This window comes from Anabas testudineus, chromosome 8 (assembly GCF_900324465.2).
Source record: "Anabas testudineus chromosome 8, fAnaTes1.2, whole genome shotgun sequence".
Lineage (NCBI taxonomy): Eukaryota > Metazoa > Chordata > Actinopteri > Anabantiformes > Anabantidae > Anabas > Anabas testudineus.
Window position 1 is genome coordinate 19,528,583 of NC_046617.1, and position 25,056 is coordinate 19,553,638.

Sequence of the window (25,056 nt, forward strand, 5' to 3'; positions counted from 1 at the left end):
CAGTCCTGTTTCCAGAAAGTTGGGACACTGTGTAAACTCATTTGCAAATAATTTAAAACCGATGTTGAAGATTTTTTATTTGCTCATTTTGAATTTGATGCCATGTTTAGCACCTCCTCTTCATTTGACAGCACTGTGGAAGAGTCTGAAAAACCAACTGCTTTGGTTTTATAAGCTAAACTGCTGAGGGAGACAGGTTTGGACTGGAGGAAGCTCAGTCCAGCATCTAGTCTCTTTTACTACTGAGCCATGCTGCTGAAATACATGCGACATATAGTTTGACATTGTGTGAAATAAACAAGGCCTGCCCTGAGAGATATTCACTGGATGGATCCAAACCCCTGTATATTGTTCAGCATTCATGGTGCATGTTACTCATGCTGGTGCACTAATTCACCTCCAGATCACCATTCATGCCGGCTTTTGAACTTCATGCTGATAAGAAGCTGGATGGTTCCTCCAGAGGACACGGCGTCCATGATTTTCCTTTTCAGGCCACAGCACAGTTTTCCACTTAACCTCAGTCCATCTTAACTGAGCTTGGGTCGAGAGACGGTGGCGGCGTTTCGTGTAGTTGTTTATCTCCACATTTCAGCACTGGTCCCTTTAACTTTAACCATTTCAAACACAAACAGTATCTGTTAGTTTTAGCTAAACGTGTGAATGAACACACATTTATTTTTCCAAAGTAACAATCTCACATGTTTATTCATATCCAATTTAGTCCAACTGCTCCACAATCGTTCCTCTCTTCACTGTGTCCAGTGTTGAACGATAAAGAATTGCTGTCACGGTCATCTACTTGACTTTATAAGCCATACATTATGCTGATCCTGCTCTGCTTAGCATTTCCTTGTCCAGCCCTTAGAGCTTCACAGAGCACCCGAAGAGAAGGACACGTCACTCCACTAAGTAAATTAAGTCCACTGTAGCCAGCACTGTGACATTCCAGCTAATGCTACGGTACGAGCCTGACAAATGAAGATAGCAGGAGGAAGAAGACAGCAAAGCACAGTGAGTGAACAAAAAAGCAAGGGGAGAGCTAGGAAGCGAGACGACTGGAGAGCAACACACAACAGTGTGAGAATCGCGAGTTTGACAACAGTGGCCCTGACCTTGCCAGGCGTGGACAGGTTCCAAATGAGCTTGGAGTTGGAAAGGTGTCAAGTGCTTTTAAGCTCTGAGGACATTTTTGAACTTCTGCAGCCTCAGTGAAGCTTTCAATAGGATGTGTGTGTGTGTGTGTGTGTGTGTGTGTGCACGCCGGCGTGTGCGTGCAGAGTTTGAACCCCATTGAGCTGATGGACGAGTGTGTTCCTGCTCGATGGACAGTGGTGTCCACCTGGGTGTTTGTGTGCTTCTGGCCTTTTCAGACTCAGTATAGTAGAGACCAGCTGTGTGTGGGGCCAAGATGGTGGGAGGCAGTAAAAAGGCACCTGTTTGTGACGGATTGGAACCAGACCAGGACTCTTCTCTCCATTTTTGTTGCCGTCTCTCTTCAGTGAATTAAGTTTTTCAAACAAACACTTTGAGTTCTGACAAAACTGGACATCAAACACTCACTAGCCCAGCAACAATAAGGCCACAAATAACCCATAACTAGTGTGAACAGATAAATATCTGATCCTCAGAAACACCAAGATGACCCCCCCATCAAACCTGATAACCAGAAAATGTTGTAGTCTCTAGGTCGTCTAGTCTGCAACAGACTGAAGGGCACCAGGTGTCAGCTCCTCTTTGCAAACAGTGCATTTCCACTGCAGCACCATTACCCTTCGCCGGACATGACCCAGAAGAACAACAGAGCAGCGATACCGGCCAAGATGTTGGACCATGACGTGTAACCAGAGCCTAAACTGAGCCTTCGTGCTTCTGCTGAAATACGATACTGTCCTTTCTTCCACCAACAAGGCAACCTTTAGCCTCTTCTTCTTTAGACGTTTGTTGACGAACTGCTTTAAGGTGCATTAACCACCTCCTGGATTGTAGTGTTCTGTGTTTTGCTAATTTTTGCCTTTTGCAGGTTTAGCACCTGCCCACTCATGCTGCTGATTTTGTCATGGGTCCAGTTCAGATCTTCCTGGCATTTGTTTCTCACTGGGAGTCGGAATTCGATTAGTTTTGAACCAAAGTATTTTTGGTGAAATTGCTCAACTTATTTTGTGAATGAGAACTGAACTGTTAGTGGTAAAAAAAAACTTAGTGAGAAAAAAGCTCAATATGAATTGTGATCTTATCCAAGTGAACCACGAGTGATGTGTGTGTCAATAATATTCTGCTCTTCTTTATCACTTTTATTCCATCTTAAGTGCTCTTGCTATTTTTTTATCCTTTATTTCCTTAATTTATTCCTCTGTAAGATGTTATTTTTGGTTCTTATTAGATATGTTTATTCCCAAATATATTCAGAAATAATAAAAAGAGGACAACAGTATTATTGCCTGTATACCAATTATCTCTAAAATGTAGTCAATATGTTCACCGGCTACCATTTTAAACTCATGATAATGAAGTTCTGTCTCGCCACATATCTAGTACCATTTATGTGACTTTGATGTTCTCCGTCCTCCCCTCCTTTCTGTTTCTGTGGTCTCATCATCGCTCTTCTCTCTTCCCATTAGCACAATTTATTGCACTGTTTACACATTCTGTTCCCATGTCTGAATACACAAATGGATGCCACTAGATGCTCGCATGTGCAAACACATGCGAGCACGAGAAATTCACACATTCCTGCACATTCACACTGTAAACTCCCAAGTGTGCATGCCTCAAAGCTACAGTATGTTTTGACCACTCAGTGCCATATGGGACACTGGTATCATTCTGCATATATGTACTCCTCCTCTACAAATGCAATAAGTACATTGCACTACAGTAATTGCTAAGGAGTGTAATTCATGACTAATTCATGTCAGGGTTAATTTATTAAAACTGGCATCAATATTTAATAGAACTCCTCCATTATTCACACTAGAACATGCGCTCTAACGTATCTGTGTCAGGCCATGGAGTTAGCATGGTGTGTGTGTGTCACAGTGTTGTTCTGATTTTCTTCCTCACATGAAAGTAGAGAGGATGGATCCACTGAAATGCTGCACAAATCCTGAAGAGGATAGTGCTACTGTGACCGGTGTGCCGCCTGTCGGAGTGCTGTCAGTGTCACTTGCCTTCGTTCTCCAGGTGGAGACAGCTGCTGCTGCTGCTGCTGTTTGAATTTTAATTCACCTGCTGTACAGTGCAGCTGAGACGGTCTCCTGTAGCTCGAGCTGGAAACTGACAGGTTCAACAGGAAATCAAAACAAGGGGGTCAGTGGGTGGGTGGATGTGTGCCTGGGTTTCATCATGCTGTCCATACACACAGCATGAGCAGAGCATACTGCACCTAGTATACACTTAATGCCATTTTATGACTCATACTGTACATACAGGGAGTATAGCTTCATGTTCACGTGCAAGGAAACAGCAAAGGTGACTCTCCTCATGACCCAGAGAAGAACTGACTGGGCAGTTTCTAGACGGGTATGTGCTGAATATATATTAGAGCGGATGCTGAGTAAACTATCACCTGTTTAACTGTGTGTAGGCACAGGTGTGTCCAGTTGTATAGGTAGTGATACACTGCTCTAAAAGATATTTCACAGATGTTTTTAAATTTCTTATTTTGTGGAATGAGGTTTTTGGGTTAATGTATAAAACCAGAGTGGACACATTTAAGATTTTTCAGATATCATATATCAATTCAAATACCCAAGGAGATTGAAATGTAGGTAATCCTAGCTATGTTTTTTTTTTAGAAACCTCATCTAGTCTCTAGTATTTCTGTCAGTTTTCAGGGTTTTTAAACCATCTTGAGGACAATAAATTAAGGTCGAACCGGCCCTGGTTCATGCCTGGATTTGAATTTCACCGTTTTCATAGCAGGTCTATCGAGCACAGAGCCCTTCAGGAAACTGGAAGCTCATTTGAGCGATTAATTGTGGTTTGCCTGGTGAAGTGTCAAGTACCAAGTTCAAGAGGAGCAACTGGTTCCTTAATCAGGATGTTTCTGCACCAAGCCCATCCTCTTCATTGGCGACCACCTCAGCAACTAGTTTGAGTGACTGACTCATATCTTCATCTTTATCTTGGTTTGTATTTCACCGTCTAATCTTCCATATTTTATTGCATATAACAATAACTCGTTAGTTTGAGATGTCTGTTACTGTGTTTTTTGTTTTTGCATGTTGGGTATAAACATTTTTTGCAGAGATATTAGTTTTTTTTATAGAATATTATAATAAAAATGCAGAGCAGGAGACAGAATGAAGAGAAGACCTGTAAACACAGGGAAGAGAGCTACAGTAGTAGTAATATGGCCCATCCCCTGTCTCATTTCCTTTGAATCCCACCTCTCTCTCGTCTCTTTGCCTCCCACCCTCGGTGAGATTACCGTTACCATAGGAACGCAGCAGATTGGCTTGGAAGTCGCAGTGGTTGTGGGTACCATGGCAACACACATATGCTTGTGCTCCGCTCCGTTACTGCTGTCAGCGTGTGCAGGGTTGCATGCACGCAAACACATAGGCACACTCACAAATGCCCCCACACTGTAGAACGGAACAATGGCCGCTCAGTAAAGATTAAAGGGGCCACAGCGTCAAGTCATTTTGTAAATGGCTTATGATTTATGCAGCAGATTCTGTGCGCTTTGTATCGGTGCCAAGGCTCGACAGGATGGGGCTGTTAGCCGGACACATGGGGCTGCATAAGACGGTATGATGCTGGATGATTCAGCTTCACCATAGCCCATTGGAAATATCAATATTTAATACAGGAAATAGAATAAGGAAGCTAGCATTAGAGTAATTGCTTGATTATTATGTAAGTCACTCCATTCTCTACACAGGACGGGAAAGAAAGATGGAAACAAAGAAAAAAACAGAGCTTAAATGAGATTTCTCAGAGGGTTAAGTGTCTTTATCAGCTGTGGTCTGTTCCAGCAGCGTTAAAGGTAAAATCATTTCTACTGGTGAAGTTGTGTGTAATGTCACATCATCATATTTTGGCTGCGTCCTGATACATGACCCAGTCTGCTGTTAAAGACCCCAAACCCTTTATGTCTGTATGTGTGTGTGTGTATATATATATATATTTATACACATACATACATATGGTGCACATGGATTTGAGGCGGTGTTTCCATGGAAACAGTCACCGAGGGAGAGTAAAGGGTGAGGGAGTGAAAGAGTTAAGAGATGCTCTGTGTGTGTGGGATGACAGCCAAGTGATTTGAGTTCACCTGACATAAACATTCCTGTATTTCATACACACACACACACACACACACACACACACTCCCACACAACGTTCACCATAATCACTGCAAGAGAAAACCGTGTTGGCCGTGTGTGTGTGTGTGTGTGTGTGTGTGTGTGTGTGTGTGTGTGTGTGTGTGTGTGTGTGTGTGTGTGTTTAGTTCGACGAAAAGTGAAATGAGTTCACCTGACAGAAACAATGCTGCCTCTTGGTTTCTGCTTCACTGCTGCACACACACACACACACACACACCAACACACAGTGACTTGACAAACTACGCGTTTATTTAATTTTACGTTTTGTTGCATTTGACACCAGATAAAAACAGCGTTGATCATTTTTGTCCCTCCTTTCTCTAGAGAACCAGATTTTCTTTAACTTAGCATGTTGTGCGTCATGCTACCTACAGTCCAGTGTAACACTAGTACCAGAAATACTTCCAGAAGGGACGGTAGTTTAAAAACAGAGTCGCGTACTGTTTTCACGTACTTCAATCAGTTGCAGATTGCAGGTTTTTACAGTAGTCGGCATCATGAGTTTGGTACATTTATACATTCTGTATGTGTCCAACCAGAATAACAGGGGCGGTTTGTTTAGCTCGGCTCAAAGATTTTAAATAGAGGGAAAACAGAGGTAACACCTCCACCTACCAGCAGCTGTAAAGCTCCCAAAAGTAAAAACAAAGCAAAGTTTATTTATATAGCACTTTTATAAACCCGGGTTACAAAGTGCTTCACAATAGAATCAGGGCAAAGGCAATGAATCATGCAAAAACATAGTCACAATATGAAAGAGCAAGCAAATGTGCCAGTGTCAAATGCCTGTGAAAACAAATGTGTTTTAAGAAAAGACCAAAAAGCAGTTACAGCAGCTTAGGACCTCATTTCCAGAAATAAAGCCGGTCACTTCTAATTAAGACGTAGATGCATCTAGGAGCAGCAGACTGGAGGTGTTCCTGAATATACAAAGACACCAGACTGTGCAGGGCTTTAAAAACCATTAACATCAAAGTATACATCCCAATAATCCTCTACTGAACAGGGAATGAGGCAAGAACTGGGCTTATCTATATGTAACATTAATCAGACAAATACAAACCAGCAGCTGCGTTTTGGACCGGCTGAAAACTGGGACAATGATGCTTGAGAGATTCCAACCAACAGTTCTCGAGCTGATGACGGCTCAAAACCACCAAAATAAAGTACTTAACCTTTGTCGATAATCTCAGCTGAAAACGGCTGAACTGATGCGTTTGTCCATCTTATTAACACCCTTTAGTTTTTTACACTGACTGAAGCAGGTTCAGACTAACACCGCTCGGGGCTCCAAACAGCACACACTCTGTTTTAGTTTCATTACCAACCACACCTAATCTCTCTCAAGCAGTTTTTTGTAAAGTGTGTAGTGAGCTGCTCTTCATCACATAGGAATATAAATGTGAATGTCGTTAACAGTAATTAACGGGAAGTTATAAAGTACCGTATTTCTTGGCCAAGCTAAAGCTGAAGACGTGAAAACTTAAGCAACACGTATAAGATACAGAACGTCTTCACCTCTAGACCAACCTGTTTCAGCTCGTGGTCTTCATTGGGATCTGTGTATGGAGTAAAATAACAAATAAGATGATTTAAACAGGTGATGTGCTGTTGGAGCTTTGACAGGTTGATTCAGATCGTTGTCTCGTCTCCATGCACCTCAGCACAAAGTGAAGCTGTGCCAGAAATTCCTACTCTGCCTAACAAAGGCTCCCAGCCAAGAGAACCCGTGAACAGTTGCATTTACACTTCATTCTTCATAGTGATTCACTAAATGAGACAGAATTTATTTGTGAGCTTTAAAGGGTTTGTACTGGTAGGTGGATTTTTTATTTTTTTTGACAGGAGACAAGCTGTTTTCTACAATGGCCCTGAGATCTCAGTGCTCTGCAGCTCAGGAAAACAACTTCACCATTTATCACACTGAAACAATGAGAAAAACACAACTAAATATGCCAGTAGAAAAACAATTACAAATCAATTTAAGTAATTTTCCAACACACGTTAACTTTAGCTGCCTAAGTTTTCATAGCAGCAACAAGCAAAGACTAAAACGTGAAGACTGGGACGAACTTGTTGCTTCTATGATCGTTGCGTTTTGTGAATTTGCCTCATTAAAACATTGTTTTTTTCTTTTATTTGCTGCGTGTTTCTGTATTTAAATGTGTTGGAGGTCTCTCTTTTCTTAGTTTGCTTTTATTTTGCTGCCTGTTTTCATCTCTCAGGACCTTCTTAGTTCCCCTGTTTCCGTCTCTGTGCTCCTCTTTGCTAACCAGCTGCTGGCTGTAGCTTTATATTTAATGGACAGGTGCAAAAGAAGTATTGATCCCTTCATCTAACTCTCCACAGTGCTAAACCGTTGCACCACAAAGACACATCCATGAAGTAACACAGATCATGCAGAACCTGAATGTTTAACCCGATGGGTGCATGAAGTGATGATTTTCCTGTGTCATGTTTTAAAACCATCACCTGTTGTTCTGCTCACATGTCAGACTGCAACTGATGACTAAAGGACACTCGTCCGTCTGTGGAGAAGCTGCTTAGACTTTAACTGGCGGCTGTTTTCTGGCAGATGATGCATTTGTGTAATATCATTGTGTTTAAAAAGATAAATGCAAAAAAAAAAATAAACGGACACAAAGTAAAATGTAATGCTTTGTGCAACTGAGTCATTAAAGAAGAAAAGGGTGGAGAACAAGTGGGAGCTGCCACACGTAGTTTCAGTGAGTGATAAATGCTTCATTGAGTGTCTTCCTCTGTCTCTGTCCTCAATGTTTCCTCTACAGGTACCTGATGAATGTGACGTTTGAGGGGCGTAATCTGTCGTTCAGTGAGGACGGATATCAGATGCACCCCAAGCTGGTCATCATTCTGCTCAACAAGGAGAGACAGTGGGAGAGGGTGAGAGAAAAGCGAGAGGGAGAGATTGTGTGGGTGTTTGTGAGCTTTTATATTAAAGAGCATAAAAATGCTCATAAAGCGCTCATGCCTGGTCTTTATATTCCAGTCAAAAGCCAACTGTCCTCTGCTGTTAACAGTAAATTCATGTGTAAACTGTTGTTGGAAGCAGTGCCGGTGGGTTCACTGTTTCCTGTAAGTGCACTGCCTGATTGGTGCACAAGTGTCTGTCTGCGTCTTTTTATCTGCATCTCTCATCATCTGATTTTCACTTTTTAAGCATTTTACGCCTCAAGCTTCACAGTCGCTACGCCGATTAGATATTATCAACTTGGAGAAGGTGCCTTTGAGCAACGTACTGCAACACAGACTCCGGAGTGGTGATGTTCAGTAGTTCATAGCTGTTCATTTTAAAAGCTAACTATTTCACAGTAGCTATAATCCATGTAGTATTTTCACAAAATCATGCTACACACTGAGATTTCTCTATTTTTAGACAAAAAGTATCATCAGGAGATCCTGTTAGAACCAGTTATGATAGAAGGCATCACCACTGTCCATGTGTTGCTGAGTATGTTAATAGTACAGTACTTTACTGTAGGGCTACAGCACAAAGACATGCTTTATGAGACATTATTTTCTGCTAGGGGAAATAAAATATGCATGTTATGCTGCATATTGCATGGACCATACTGCACACTGGGCTTCCACTGAAGATGATCTCTCCGGTAGTAAAACCAGCAAACACACAGGCGTTGAGACTGATTGAGTCACTGTGTCACTTAAAACTGTGTCTGAGTCACGACAAGAACAGAAAACTGCCGTCCAGTATGACTGGGACAAGTTGAGGCTGATTCATGCTTCAGCTGCTGCCAGTTGTTTTTTAAAACCTTGTTGTCGATGGGCTCGCTTGTCGGAGGAGACGTGTACCGATAGATAACCGAAGCATGTATAACTCTGTCCTCTGCAGTGTTTATATTCTGACGTTTGACACAGAACTGGAACATTTGGCTTCGTCGTCTTCCTCTGGCTTGTGTTGATAGTTCTTGAGGAACATGCATCAACACTCAGTGTCCTAAACTGCTTCGCATGTGCAGTAACCTCCCGACCTCCCCCTTGACCGTCGTCTCCCCCATGTTTATTTTTAAGGGGCCGACACTGCTGGTGACGACAACAGAGTGTATTAAAGTGCAGAGTGTATTAAAGTGGAGCCGATCTGATAGAAACTAAATCTCATTCGGTTCGTTCACACTTCAGAGATGAATTCAGATCTGAGTCACTTCAGTTTCTAATGTGAGTTTAGCTTTAATGTCTAAATGTACTAACTGTCCGTACACAGCTTAATGCAAACAACAGCATATGTACCTTCTACAACCTTTTTGTGCACGAACATCACTTAGATTTAGAAATGACAGCAGAATGTAGGAGGAGTAATAGTCACACTCTGATCCAACAAACTTAAATGAACCTGATCCACCTGTGAAGTCGCCAGCGAGCATCTGTGTTTCCTGCTGCACCTGTGTCCTGCAGTCTGACTCCTCTGACTCCATCTATTCTTTATTCTGAGTGTTTCTCTCTTTCTTCTAATCTATGTTCTGTCCTCTGATCGGAGAACAAGGTGAATCGCTCCCCTCTCTCCTCTTCTCCCCTTTGCAGCCTGCACCATCCCATCTCGTCCCCCCCTTCTCCTCCTCCCCCTGCTCCCTCACTCATGTTTAATGCTTAGCCTGACTTCCAGCTGAACCACTTCTCTTGGATCCTAATGAGTTCCAGCTCCTACCGCCATCCTTCCACTGAACCTCTGAAGTAGCATAAAGACTCTGTAGTGTCCGCTCTCGTTTACGACCGTCAGCCTTTCTCTCTTGTTCCCTCTCATGCATGTCTCTCTCTATCACTTACTCACCCATTCTGTGCAGATAGAAGAAGGCTGCATTGTGCCTCTGGGATACACAAGCTCAGCTTGTCCAGTCCCAGCAGCCCTGCCAAGTTTGTGTTCCCTCGAGTGCAGTGTGTGTGTGTGTGTGTGTGTGTGTGTGCATTTACATATTTAACAAGGCTGACTTTACACACTGGCAGCACAGCTCCCTGTCTTCCCCTATCTCCCATTACGATGTGTCTAATTAGCTGATGATCCATGTTCATTTCCACCCACATCTTTCCCTCAATGAAAGTGCCCTGACCAGGCACTTGTCGAGGAAGGGGCACAGGCCCATTCTCCAGGTATGGTTTCATGTGGCCGTCATCAGGGGGAAGCTGACTAATTGATGATGCTTATTCAGTGGAGTACAGCCACACGGGCTGGAGGGCCCTCCACATGTACAGCTGGACACTCGTCTACAGAAGAGCCAGCATTTAGCATGTGAATAAATCCCATCTCCAGCTTTCTTTCTCTGTTACACACTCACTTGACTAATTTACTCCGTCTACACTATAGTCTGTTCCTTTTTTCTGCAGATTTAGCTGTTTCTCATACATCATATCACTCTGTCTCCATGTTTCTCTCCCATCCTCTCCTCTTAATCTGAATTCTGCTCTGTCCCTGGTTCCAGTCTCGTCCTTCACATTAACCTTGCTCTCATTCTCTCCTCTGGGTCCCTCTCTCCTCTCCTCTCCTCTCTCCTCTCTCCTCTCCTCTCCTCTCTCCTCTCCTCTCCTCTCCTCTCCTCTCCTCTCCTCGACAAATCAAATTAAATTAAACTCAGAAAACAGAAACCAAGACAATAAAACTCCAGTTACAATCACATGTTTTTGCTTAACAAGCATAAAAACTACTTTTCTTTTCTTTTCTGCCAGTGATGCTGGTGATGAACAGTTTTCAGTTACATCAGTGTAGAATTTAATCTGAATTCATTCTGTAATTAGATTTTTGCAGAGTGAGTGATTTTATGTCTGTTTCCTGTTGAAGTTGTGGCCATTTTTAGTTTATAAGCTTCTTATAAACCTTATACCATCCAGTGAGGTCAAATTCAGTTCTAGAAAACAATACTAAGAAATAAAACTGTGTACTGTGAGTACTTTAAAGTACTCTGAATGTCTTTGGTTTGCTGTATGTCTCTTCAGGTGGGTAAATGGGAGAATGGTTCCCTGTCTATGAAGTACCACGTGTGGCCTCGCTATGAACTTTATGGGGCTGCAACCAGGCAGGATGACCACCTGTCCATCGTGACATTGGAGGAGGCGCCGTTCGTCATTGTGGAAGATGTGGATCCTCTTAGTGGGACCTGTATGAGGAACACTGTACCCTGTCGGAAGCAGATCAAAGCAGGGTGAGACTGAAAGTCCATCTGCCACAGTGACTTCCTGCTGCAGCAGTGAAAGGCCGAGTTTGTCTAGAAACTGAATAATCTCGCTTGTGCGTGATGTTAATTTCCAACGTAACCTTTACAAAACGAGAGGTGCAATCAGTTCACACTTCATCAGTGTGAGAGTGACAGTGCCAGATAAACCAAATCACGATTACAATTAACAATTCAGACGGCATTACACATTTGATTAAATAATGATCTGTTCGTCTGTCTGTGTGTCTGTGCAGTAATCAGACAAAGGAGTCGGGGATCTACATCAAGCGCTGCTGTAAAGGTTTCTGCATTGACATCTTGAAGAAGATTGCCAAGTCAGTCAAGTTCACCTACGACCTTTACCTGGTCACTAACGGCAAACACGGGAAGAAGATCAACGGCACCTGGAATGGCATGGTGGGAGAGGTGAGGAGACTCGTGTCCTTGTGTTTGTCGTCCTGTGTTTCTTGCAGCACACTCGCTCAGAAACAAACCATCTGAGAGCACCCAGGCTCAGAGTCACTAAAAGAAATCACCAAAGTGGCCAAATGTGAAAGTCGTGCTGTCCTCTACTGTAAATGTTCAGTCAGTGGAAAGCTGCAAGATTTCACAGGTCAGCAAATGAAGCCTCTTTGTGCCTGTCGTGGTCATGCATGTGTAAATTATACAACAATCTCGTCTGTAATTTGTTGGCAAAGCTTGCAAATGAAGATGGCACCTAATTCACACTTCGCAAAACCATCTCATCATTATTGATGTTAGTGGTGTTTAAATGGAGGTGTTTTAAAGGTGTCATTTGAGCTGTCGAGTGGCTGCGTACACTGCCTGAAGACATTGGCATATTTGGCAAAATGTCAGCTAAAGGAAGAAGGAGGACAGCAGAAAGTTTGTAAAACAGGATTTGGTGCACGGAGGAGTACAACGTGGAAATTCAACTTATTGTGGTCTGTAAATAACTGTAAATAAAAATGAAGGTTAGTCCAAAGAAAACCAGAGAGGCCTGAAGTCTCTTATTAAATTATTCCTTTCACATTTTTAGGAGGATGAAACATTTCACTGATGTGTTTTTACTTGTCGCTCTGTGGATAAAGCTAAGATCGGGTTCTGGATTCACAGACTAGACATGACTCATGTTGGTTCTAGTCTTTTTATTGGTTTTAAAAAAAAGAAATCACCTCCTATACTTTAAACAACTTGACGATATTCACAATAATATTATATTATATAATTATTATATTATAAAAAGTCTTAGAAGTAAGGAAACATCAGTGAAGTGCTTTTCTTTAGATGTTTGCTTGTACAGTTCTTCCACACAGCAAGTGATATATGATAATCAGCTGGCACTAAGAGTTTAGGTTCCTAATTTAATGCAGTGTTACAACAGATTTACTTTGATGTACTTTGTATTTAGTTGCCATTGTCTTCATATCAGACTCACTCTGAACTTCAGCATCTCTTATTACAGCGTTGCTTCGTAAACGTGTTACGTGTTAGCTTTGACACGTGGAGGTGTAGGTAAAGGAGATCTATCTATCTAGAGTTCTATATTTAGTTTCCATAGGAGCCTCTTGTGTTAATAAGCTTCCCGTTCTGGGTCAGCCCCCTGCCCATCAGGACCAGCTCTTATGTCAGATGGACTGAGCGTCTCATTCAGCTGCAACAACTCACTTTAGGCTTTAAACTATCTTTAATCAACATCACTCCTGAGGCAAGGTTGTTGTCGCTTCTCATACCTGTGCTGTCTGACTTTGGCTATTTGTTAATGAAGGCAATAGCAAACAGATCGATAACACCCCAAGGGTCACAGGTTGCAAACACGCTGCGTCGCTCTTCGTGTGGACCCTGAAGTTTGAGTAACCTTCACAAGTCACAGACGAGGTTATGTGTCCGTTTCCCTCCCCCCCAACATTAAAACTTTTCCTGTTGAATTTACATTAAACGGACCCTTTTAATCGATTACATAAAGCCATTTAAATCATCCTGCCAGTCAGCCCGTGTCTTTAGTGGGCACCGAGCTGGAACTGTGGTCACCTGTAATAAACGATATCGCCCTCACTAAAAGCATTGCCTCCTTCTCACCTCCACAGATGAATGGTCATTAGAAGGGGGGGTGTTCATCCGCTTCTCTCTCCTCACTTGTACATGAATGGTGACAAACTCGAGAGAATATACACATGAGTGCAGAGACGTGGACACAGACACTGCAGGCGTACACACCCAGACTGATTCTATATGTGCACTTGAAAGATGAACGTATCCATCTCTTTCTCTCCCACACACACTTCACCGCAGTTCAACCACATCTGCTGTGTCTAAAAAAACGGAGCCGTGTCCTTCTCCAGTTGGAACACGGCCAAAACTACAGTGAATCTCGACCTCATAATGGGTCCAGATCTGGACCGATGCTGACACACACACACACACTGGGACGTGTCTGTGCACACTCCTGAACACTCACTGAGATCACTGAGGGCCTTTACACAATTTGTCACTGCTCAAAGAGACAAAAGATCAAAAAGAATAAAGAAGCAAAAATCAATGAACGTTTTGAGAAGGTCTACACTTTGTCCTAACTCGATTCTGGCGCTCGGTGTCCGATTTCATGAGCTGCATTGACCCTAATACTCCTAATCTAAAATATTAGAGGCAATACACTTGATTACATGAGTTTGGCCTTGCTAGCACAGCCACACAAAGACACACCAGCTGAGACACACACAAACTCAGATGCTCGCTCACTGATTCTCAATAACACCCACATGGGTCACTTTCATAACACGGAGAGAACAAGTCGTAGGAGGGAGATGGAGAGAGCGAATAGAGAGAGAGGAAGTGAGTACACTGCTGGATGGACTTGTTCTCTTCCCCGGGGAGACATTCGCACATTCACGCACACACATCCATACTTACATGCAGAAAGAACAAACAAAATTGAAAAGTTACACATGCACACGGAGATGCACACAAGCAGACACCAACACTTTGAAAAGTGCAGATAATGTGCAGAGTAGATGTGTAATATTCCGTCTGCCTGTAAAGGTCCACTTCACAGGTGGAGAACAAAGGTTCTCTACCTTCTCTTTCTCTCCGTCTTTCTCTCTTTATGACTCACTCATATGCACACACACACACACACACACACACACACACACACACACACACACACACTCTACTAACACTGAAGCACATACTTTGACTCACATAGTCACACACACCTTATTAACTCAGTGAGACAGTCTTGTCCCACTTTCCCCTGCTGCTGTAGGGCTGTAAAATTTGGGGCTAAATATACTACCTGTGCAGAGGTGCTGAAGGGAGAGAGGCAGGTAATGGAGAAGGAGAGGCATTGGGCCGGCTATTTCAAGCAGCCATGACCAACTGTGGTAACCCACTTTCTTCCTCCCTCTTTGTGTCTTTCTCCCTCGGCGAGTATCACGAGTGTCCACCGCGAGCCTCCTGTCTCTACCTGCCGAGCTCCATCTTTGTCTCCAACGTCTCCGTTCTCTCGTGGTTCTTTGCCTCGTTTTGCTCATTCTAATTCTTTCCCCACTTTTTTTAATGCATCCATTTCCCTTAATCTACTCCTTCTGCTGTTATGTCAGATTTGATTCCCTACATTTCCTGGAATAGTTTCTGACAGCTAACACAGAGGGAGCGAACCTGCAGCATGCTTTATACATGCTAAGGCCAGAGGACCGGCTCCAGCACTGCAGCTTCTCCTCTTTGCTCACTTTATTGCTTTATGGCTGGTTGAGTAACTGGTATCTTTACCCTCTTCTGCAGTGCATTGTCTTTGTTTGGTTGATAAATATCAGAGTTAAGTGACGCATCTACACAGAAGTTAATGCTCTTGGATTATAAGAGCTGACACCAAAGATCGCTGAAATGATTTCTGCTAAGAGGGTCAGTCACAGTGAGTCATTCATCCACTGAAATAAGACCAGATCCAACAACAAAATGGATGCATGGGACAATTGGACACCACATGAAGCTATTTTCAGCTATATTTGTGTTTTCACTCTGCCCCTAAAGGGAACTGCACATATTTCTACTTTTGTCCTTTTCAGATTCCTTAATAGATCCGATAGATAGATTCAGCACAACTCCCTTCAAATGAACTGATGCCTGATGTGAGATTCCATTTTTATGCTTGTGTTTTGTTGTTGTTAGTTATTTTTAGCTGTTTTTGTTGCTGCAGCACTCAAGAGTTCCCCCCCTCAGGGAAAAGTTGAAGTGTTTCAGGACAGATTTAAAGTGCACATCATTCATTATCTTTCAGTGCTTTATTAGTTGTTGGGTAATGAAAACATTTAAAGATGCTCTTTGTTCAATCTCTCTCTTTTCTAGGTGGTGTTAAAAAATGCCCACATGGCCGTCGGCTCCTTGACTATCAACGAAGAGAGGTCGGAGGTCATCGACTTTTCTGTCCCCTTCATTGAGACGGGCATCAGCGTCATGGTGTCTCGTAGCAACGGCACCGTTTCACCCTCTGCCTTTTTAGGTGAGGGGGGGGGGGGGGGGGGGGGGGTGTGTGGAAGCAGAAATGGGTGGAAGGAAGTGTTTGAACATCATCATACTGTAAAATTGAGGCTGTCGTGAAACAGAAAAGCATTAAATCAACTTAAAAATGTTCAGGTTTTACAGCTTTTACATTCCTGCTTAACTGCATATGGTGCTTAGACTCAGGTATAACTCCTCGCATGTCTAGTTATTATTATTATTATTATTATTATTATTATTATTATTAATACAGATTTTAGTTGAGTTAATTGTCTTTTCCACCAAACAAACTCACAGGATTACTTTGTCACTTTAAAGGTGATTTAGTGGACACCCAGAATAATTAGAGCAGGTTTTAATGTATTTGTTCCGTGAGGACACACAGGAGTGCATGATAATATGGCAGTTTATTTATTCTCTCTCCTGCTCTCTGTCTCTTTGCCCTCTTCTATTTCCCACTCCTACTCTATTTCTCTGACTCTTCCTTCCTCTTCTCAATCTGGCGCACTACATTTGCATATTTCTCTTGCCCTCTCTCGCTTCATTTTATTGTCCTCTCTCTCCACCGCCCTCGCTGTTTGTCTCCCTGTTTCTCCTTCTCTCCCGATGTCCTTCATCTCTTCATCATCTTCTTCCTCTTTTCAACTGCGTTCTCCGCCTTCCTCTTCTTTTCCTTATTGCCGTGTGTCCACTTTGCCTCCTTCAATCGTTCTTCTCGCTTGCCTCCCCTCCCCTCGTCCTCTCCTCTCTGCCCTCTCTCTGCCCCCCTTCAGAGCCCTTCAGTGCGGATGTGTGGGTGATGATGTTCGTGATGCTGCTGCTGGTGTCAGCAGTGGCCGTGTTTATATTCGAGTACTTCAGCCCTGTGGGCTACAACCGCTGTCTGGCTGACGGCAAAGGTGAGAGGCCACAGCTCAACACACAGAAACACATCCAGACGCACACATGGAAACAGACATGGAACCCTTTGGTGGTGGGGTGAACAACGCTGTTTGATACTGTAGATGTAAATAAAAGCAGGCCCTCTCTCCTCTAGTCAGTGAACTGTATCACTACCCTCTTCTTGAATTTGGCTGAAAATTCACCTTTTACCTTTGCAGCATGTGCTAAATGTGATATTTAGCTGAGTGCAATAAAGTCAGGTTTGCCAACAATCGCAGCCTCAGATGATTTCATCTTCTCACATTTGCAACCTTCTCACCTAAAAAATTGCAATTAGCAGCTGTGGATCTGTTTAGTGTGAAATTTAATGCAGACCAGATTAAAGTCTTGTACATAACAAAGTGTTTACAATGAATGCACGGTCACAGCCAGACGCATCATTCATGCTGAACATGGGTGAAATAAAGCAGCTGGATCATGAGATCAGGGTCTCGTTTGAAGAAACTAAAGTCCCCTGTCTGTAAGTTCTGTGCACTGTGCAGAGGTGAAACAACCAAGTCAGAAAGGTTGTGCAGAGATATTCCCTTGTAAGCGATTTGAAGTGAGGCTCACCCTTCCTGCCAATCAGAGAGGAGCAGTATTTCTACACTATTAGTACATTTTGTTGTAGAACTGAGTCAAGTCGCTTGTTAATTCCGATGCATTAATGTTTTCTGTAAGTATGATTTTAATGGTGTAGCTGGCTGAGGTGTAGTTAGCTTTTAGTGCATTGGTTCCTCATCTAAGAATCAACCTCCTTCAAAGGGGAAAGAAGAAAAAACAATGTCCTACTTCATAAATATGCCATTTATTTTGGGAAAGAAAAGCTCTAGTATATAAGCATCTTTTCTATGAGACACAGTTGGCTTTTGATGAGCAGCAATAATGCTTTAGTGGGTCTGAAAAACACTCTCCTCACACCAACGCTAACTAAAGCAGATGACAGAAATAATATTTTCTTGGGTTCATTTGGGAACATTTGCACCAACTGGTAACTGAAATCTTAATGTTAGTGATTTATTCACATTCCAGGACCTGCACTGCCCAGTGTTTGGTGCTGGGTTACATTTTCTATTTTTCTAAGATGTTTTGAAAAATATCTGAATGAGAGGATGTTTCACAGCCAACTAGGAACTGCTGGGTGTGAGACAAACACCAGCACAGGAGCTGTACAGGAGTTTAATAGAAGAAAGAAAGATCAGGTGGTTGAACTTCATCTGTCCAACACGTTTCAACACAGAGAGGGTGAAATTAACATACTGCTGGAGAGGTCTGAGTAAGGAGAGAACATTGTGGTGGGTGATTTAAGCCTCTAGAGAAAGTGTATGATGAGTAATGCTCCAACTAGTAATTTGCTCCAAACAACCAAGCACAGGTACAGATGCATGTTTAATGCTGTCTGTCTGCAGCAGCACCACAATGACTCGTCATGTACCAATTGTCTTTCATTGTGCGTGCACAAAAAAACAGCACAGACGCAGAATCACACGAATACAGTGCAGGCCGCCTCCACATATAGACCAGCCGTCCGCGCTGACCCAGTGACTTCATTCTCCTCCTCTTCGTCCTCCTCCTCCTCCATGCAGCTCGCGTTCTATCATTTTGCAGGTGTGTCTCGCTGCTTTGGTTTCAACACGCCTCTGGTGCTGCTTCCTTCACACTGGACAAGTCATTTGCATTCATTTCAATATTTCCTAAAGTCACGTGTCAGCGCTGACAACAAGGGAATAAGATGTGTTAGATCTCTTCTGCCAAAAAGATAAGAAACCGGAAAAGAAATCAATGTCTTCCCACCACTCTAACTCTGATGTGGCTATATTTAGACAATCACTGCCTTTTTCCCATTTCTCTCATCCATCGTCATGTTTTGGAGAAGAAGTACTCCCCCCTAAAGCACTGCTCTTTTCTATGTGCCTCCTTGTTTTATCTGCTTGTGGCAATGTGGGAGTTTGGTATCACGAAGAGGGCAGATCGAAGTTTGGACTCAAAGGATTTGATGCAACATCGTATCAATGGCTTGACTTCAGATTTGTAAAAGTCTTTTCCTGCTTCATTTAACCAACTTTCTTGCAAACTTCACAACACAAGATTTTTTGGCACAGCGAACTCGGTTTGTCCGTGAACAAAAGCCTCATAACAAAACACACCCACATGCTTGCACACACACACTCTGTGTCTCTGTCGCACACTCACACATACCCACACAAACATTACGAACCGACTGCTAATCACAGGAATGAACCAGTCTCATCAGTAATATAAAAAATATATGAATTCTATTCAGATGTGTGATATGTAAAGTATATATAGAGAGAGACGCACTTAGTTTAAAAAGTAAATCTTCCTTCACAGAGGTGATAACTTCATTTTTGTTGTTTTTAGAGAGGTTGTATCCAACAATGATCATCAGAGGTAGCCATAGTGTTGTGATGACAGTGAGCTAAATAAAATGCAACACTTTTCAATAGTACCACAAACTACGTGCTCCAAATCTCTGACAGCGTGAACCTGCTGAACAGAAGAGTTATTACAGGACTGTTTTGACCAAGTGCTCATAATAAACAGTTTGTTTGATTTACATTAAATACTAATGTCACAAACCTGAAGAATGGGATCAGTACCTGATGATGTACATCCAAATCTTCAAATAGGAGCTTCAGGCCTATGTGTGTTAAAGATTTGAATACACACGTGTAAAAGGGCCATTGGAGAGGAAAGGTTGAAATGTGATGTCTTAAGGTCAGAAGAAGAAGGGTCGGGTCGGACGCTGGTGTGAGAACTGTGGCCTAACGATAAAGGAGATTATCACCTCCTCTCTGTTTAAAGTAATGTATCAGTACTTTACCTTCGACTGGTGAAGGAATCAAAGACGTTTGGTTTCTTACTACGAAACCAAATCACTGCTCAGCTGGAGAGCCATTAGTGAAAAGAGTCCCACTGTGTGTCCCACGCACTGGTTTAGAAACCACAGTCTGTCCTTTAACCATGACTGTGTTTCTTTCAGAGCCTCACGGCCCATCTTTCACCATCGGTAAGGCCATCTGGCTGCTGTGGGGCCTGGTCTTCAACAACTCTGTGCCTGTGCAGAACCCAAAAGGCACCACCAGTAAGATCATGGTGTCGGTGTGGGCCTTCTTTGCTGTCATCTTCCTGGCCTCGTACACTGCCAACCTGGCTGCTTTCATGATCCAGGAGGAGTACGTGGACCAGGTGTCTGGTCTCTCAGACAAAAAGGTGTGATGGAAGTTTAGTTTGATTGCATGTCTGTCTTTTATTTTGGAACAGAGGGGTTTTTAAGTTCCTCTTCATCAACTGCTCCGTCTTCCATGTTTAGTTCCAGCATCCCAACGACTTCTCGCCCCCGTTTCGGTTTGGCACCGTCCCCAACGGGAGCACAGAGAGGAACATTAGGAACAACTACCCAGAAATGCACGGCTACATGACAAAGTTCCACCAGAGGAACGTCAACGAGGCTCTGCAGAGTCTCAAGTCTGGGTGAGTAAAGTGGTTAATTAACAATCTGCACTAAAAGGATTTTTATAACAAAGTGAATTTAAAGAAATGACAAAAAGCTAATTATCATCTAGAGTTACTGAACAATGTTGCATGTTTATGTTTGTATTAGGGTTGAAAAGGTCAAAGGAGCTGTGTGTGAACTGTGGAGAAAAGAGTCTTCATGTAAACGTGTTGTAGCTGCACAGCTCCAGTAATACTGTCACTCCCCCTCTTCGGTTTGCATCAGCTGTGCCAGCTCCAGCCTTTGGCAAACCAAGCGGAAGTCTATTACACTTATCAGCAGCTTAGTGCTATTTAGCAGGTTAATTGGAATGTTGTAGCTGTGTCTGACTCCTAAGTGCTAATTAATTGTAACCCCTCTTTCTTCCTGCCTTTCCTTTTCATTAGCAAACTAGACGCTTTCATTTATGACGCTGCCGTCCTGAACTACATGGCCGGCAGGGACGAGGGCTGCAAGCTGGTGACCATTGGCAGCGGTTACATCTTTGCCACCACAGGCTACGGCATCGCCATCCAGAAGGAGTCGCTCTGGAAGAGACATGTGGACCTGGCCATCCTGCAGCTCTTTGGAGACGGTGAGACAGTTTCTTCTCTGTTTTATTCACAGGTAGTGAACAGTTTAATGCGCTCGTGGAGCAGAAATTCTGTCAGATTCTGCAGCTGTGCTGATGTGATGAGTCGTTTATTTAATTACTCAAAGATGAGCCAGATTGTGACGGAGTTAATGCCGTACTTCAGCAGGGAAGGGAACAGAACATAGCGTCTAATTGACAGGCTTAAAGTAAACACTTCAGGTGATTTGGAATGTGCTTGGATTTTAATGACTTTGGCCTCTGTTTGTGTTGTTTATTACATCCAGTACATCTCTAACAGGACCAGAACACGAGGGGTCAGCAGTCAGACAGGGTTTAAACCAGTTAACAGACGAGCTTTACTCCTTACTAGACAAGGATTCAGGTCTGAACCTGCTCCATGATGGACGCTCATCAGATGCCTTTAGTCAGGATTCGACCTTTGCTCTTTGTGTTTGCTTCAGACTTGTTAAACCTGATAATTGGAAGCTCTTGTTTTATCTGTGATTTTCCTGCTTTAATTTAATTCATACTGTATCAGTGTAAAATACAATTTCTCATGCTTGACTGTACTTTTTTGGACTTCACTTCCTGCCCTGTGTTCACGATAAGAACTAGCAGAGGATGGAGAGAAGCACAATTTTAGTGATGAATTTTCTGTGCAGGTAAAAGGTACAATAATCCAATTCTTCCATAGTCCAACGACAGTACCGAGAGAACAGCTAAGACAATGCTGCTGGAAGTCTAAGTTGAGATTCAGCTCCCGTGCGGGGAGCCTATGCTTTATGATCCTGCGTGCCTTTTATGGGAGACTGTCCAACCTCTCCAGGGCTTTCTCCTTTGAAACACACTTCATTCCTGTCAGATTTTACTGGAACATTAATGAGTCTCAGAACAAGTGGGAATGAAATGAAATGTGTTTAAAATGTCCGTTGCTAACCCGTATAGTTAATGTTTTATGGTTTTCAAGCTAAAGCTCTTTATCATAAACAAGTCCAAATGTCCCAGACAACAGCTGCTCGCACACTTTATCGACTTCAACAGTCCAATCTCACAATGTCGTGTTTTGATATACAGCTCGACTCAGAATGGGAAATGCGATGCGAGTCTGTGTGTGTGTTGTAGCTAGTTTATTCGAGCATGGTCCAGCGTGTTGTGAGCATCCTGAACCGGGGGCCCTCCAGGGCCCACTACATTGCGTCCCAGATAGGGGTGCCAGCATAGCTCCTGGTGTATTTCGACACTGTGTGTGCGTGTGTGTGTGTGTATGCATGTAAATATGGGTCAGGCCTCTGAAAACGAGAGTGCATATGTGTGTAAGCGAGAGGGGTGTGTGTGTGTTAGTGAGATAAAGAGGGAGCAGAGACTCTAACTATTTATGACACAGGTTTATTTTTATCAGCCTACATACGATTCACTCAGAGTGTTGTGAGTTTATTGTTTCTGACTTATTGATTTTAAACTAGATTATGAATTAAATATAAAAACCTGGACTTAACACCGTGCACGAGCACGTGAGCACCACATCAATGTCGGCCATCTTGCAGTAACTTGTGCTCCTCCAAAAGCGTTCACACAGAAGGCAGACGGCCCCGTCTCGCCCCCTCTCAGGATTTCAATGTCACTTCCCCGCGCCTCGCCGTCCACTCCCCTCCTGGTGGCCTAGAAAGAGCTCACGTGCAGAGCCCAGTGGTCTGATGGGAAGGCTGGAAAGGAGTCGTTTGACGCAGGCCGGAGCGAAAAATATATCACAGCTGTCGCAAAGTTCTTCTTGCAAACAAGTGCAGATTTGATGATTTTCTAATTAACTGTTGGACGAAAAGTTTTAAAAATAATTCCGATTAGTTTAATGAGCTTTTGCTCTTGAAGCAAATGAAAGACCTGTTGCATCACTTCACAGACACCAGGCATGAAATCAGTGATGAAATCTTTTTCTAATGGACTCTTTAAACTTTCTTATCTGATGTTTACGTCCAAACCTGCTCGAAGTGTTATGATCAGTCAAACGTTTTCTGAGTGTTGTCCACAGACGAAGCTGCTGTAAATGTGAAAGGTCGATCTATGGTTAGTGTAGTTTGGAACAAAGAGTTTGTTTTATTCTGAGAGATAAATGACAAATAAATAAAAAGTCCAACTTTAATAAACAAGTTGCTCCAACACATCTCAGGAGCCTTTATCAGATGTTCATGTGCCAGCGTCATGTCAGTGCGCCTGCAAAACGGATTCTGTTCATTCTGTTTCTCAGCAGAGACGAACGGCTGTACAATCGCCAGCGTGTGTGTGTGTGTGTGTGTGTGTTGCTCCTCCGTCCGAGTTTGAATGCTGTTTCTATGCCTCGTTAATTCTCAGAAGCCAGTCAGTGCTGTGGCAGTAAGAGTCGCTCATGACGTGCAGCGACAGCGGCTGAATGTGTGATTAATTAGCCGACACCGCCACAGTCGGCTTTGATCGAGAACAGCTCGTGAGGAATCAGAAGGTGACCCACAACGAGACCAAAAGGGCCAGAACACAAACACGTAGTTTAGCTGCTAATAAGATAACGTGTAATGTAAGCGACATGTGGCCGCGGCGTACAGTATGTGTGTTACTCTCTTCCTGTCTGATCTGAAGTCTGCTTCAAAATCCAGAGCTGAATTTCACTTCTAACCACCCTGACCCCCTTTCCTCCCCCCGCCTGCTCGCCACCTCCCCTACTCTCTTCTTCTGTTGCATCATTCTCTCCAACCCTCGTGTCCTCCAATTCCATCTTGTTATTACATCATATCCCTGCTTTCCACTTGATATTTTACATCCCTCCCCCTTTCACACCCTTTTCTTTATTCCAATTCCCACACGGATTATTAAAACACTTCCCTACATGTCGTCATGGTGCCGTCGTCTCATCTCTTCTCCTGCTTCCTCGCCTCAATCCAAGTCCATCTTTCCGTCCCTTAATCCTGCCCTGCCGTCCATGTCTCCCTGCCTTCTTCCTCCTTCACGCCATCTGTTTCTCCCTTCACTCTCTGCCTCCCTCTGTCCTTCATGTCCTCTGCCCGTCCCCCCTCCGTGTCGTTATATTTTCTCTGTCCAGGTGAGATGGAGGAGCTGGAGTCCCTTTGGTTGACGGGGATCTGCCACCACGAGAAGAATGAGGTGATGTCCAGCCAGCTGGACGTGGACAACATGGCCGGCGTCTTCTACATGCTCGGAGCCGCCATGGCTCTGTCGCTCATCACCTTCATCTGCGAACACTGGTTCTACTGGCAGCTGCGCTTCTGCTTCATGGGCGTCTGCTCAGGCCGACCTGGGTTCGTCTTCACCATCAGCAGGGTGAGGAAGTTACCAAACAGAGCTGCTGTTAGTTCTGCACCTGTATGTGGGTAGTAAAGCACAGGAAGTAGACAGTTCCTGATCAACTTTACCTTGACTTGTACTTTTCACAAATATCCTGAGTGACAGACTCAGATTGTCAATAAAGTCTGAGTCAAGACAGAAGCAGCACACTGGAGCAGACACATTTCACACCATGCCTGTGGTTTAAAGCATCATCACTTTTCAAATTTCAGTAAGTTAAAGTTAACTTCTCTGCAGCTTTCCACAACTATAGTGTCAGAGGAGCTGATGAAGAACTTGTTTCTTTTAAAATGTTCTTACAGCACCTGAAGTATCATTTTTAGTTAATGTGACCCGGCTGATAGCTGGAAAGAAATCCTGATTATAATTGTCGGCTCTCTGTGACAGAAAACTCCTAAAACAAGCACTTTACTCTGCTTTAAATGACGGTTTTACACAACATCCAATTAGGTTCTGATTCTCCCGTTCACCTTTGTGTCCTTCATCTTCATCTCTAATGTCTAATGTCTCACAAATGAAGGTGTTTTATTCATTCAGATGTGCTGAAACAGCACAGGAGCCTGTGTCCTACATGACCAACCCTCCCAACAAAGTCTAAACAGATATAAACGCTTTTTTCTCTTTCAGTTTTGACGCCTGGTCCCCTGAGACATCCAGGGGGCAAATATTTACAAAATATTGAGCTGAAATCAATATTTCACT

The 25,056-nt window shown here is 43.3% G+C and overlaps 1 protein-coding gene across 2 annotated transcripts in view; it reads left to right on the forward strand.

The window, feature by feature from the left end:
• LOC113152389 (glutamate receptor ionotropic, NMDA 2B) overlaps positions 1 to 25,056 on the forward strand; it is a 105,805-nt gene that overhangs the window by 69,446 nt on the left and 11,303 nt on the right. For both annotated transcript variants that reach the window (XM_026345617.1, XM_026345625.2), the window contains exons 8-16: positions 8,123 to 8,237; positions 11,295 to 11,500; positions 11,767 to 11,938; positions 15,860 to 16,013; positions 16,786 to 16,911; positions 19,938 to 20,167; positions 20,268 to 20,428; positions 20,837 to 21,024; positions 24,092 to 24,330. In XM_026345617.1, the coding sequence (XP_026201402.1) occupies positions 8,123 to 8,237; positions 11,295 to 11,500; positions 11,767 to 11,938; positions 15,860 to 16,013; positions 16,786 to 16,911; positions 19,938 to 20,167; positions 20,268 to 20,428; positions 20,837 to 21,024; positions 24,092 to 24,330 (1,591 nt within the window). The remainder of the gene's footprint in view (positions 1 to 8,122; positions 8,238 to 11,294; positions 11,501 to 11,766; positions 11,939 to 15,859; positions 16,014 to 16,785; positions 16,912 to 19,937; positions 20,168 to 20,267; positions 20,429 to 20,836; positions 21,025 to 24,091; positions 24,331 to 25,056) is intronic.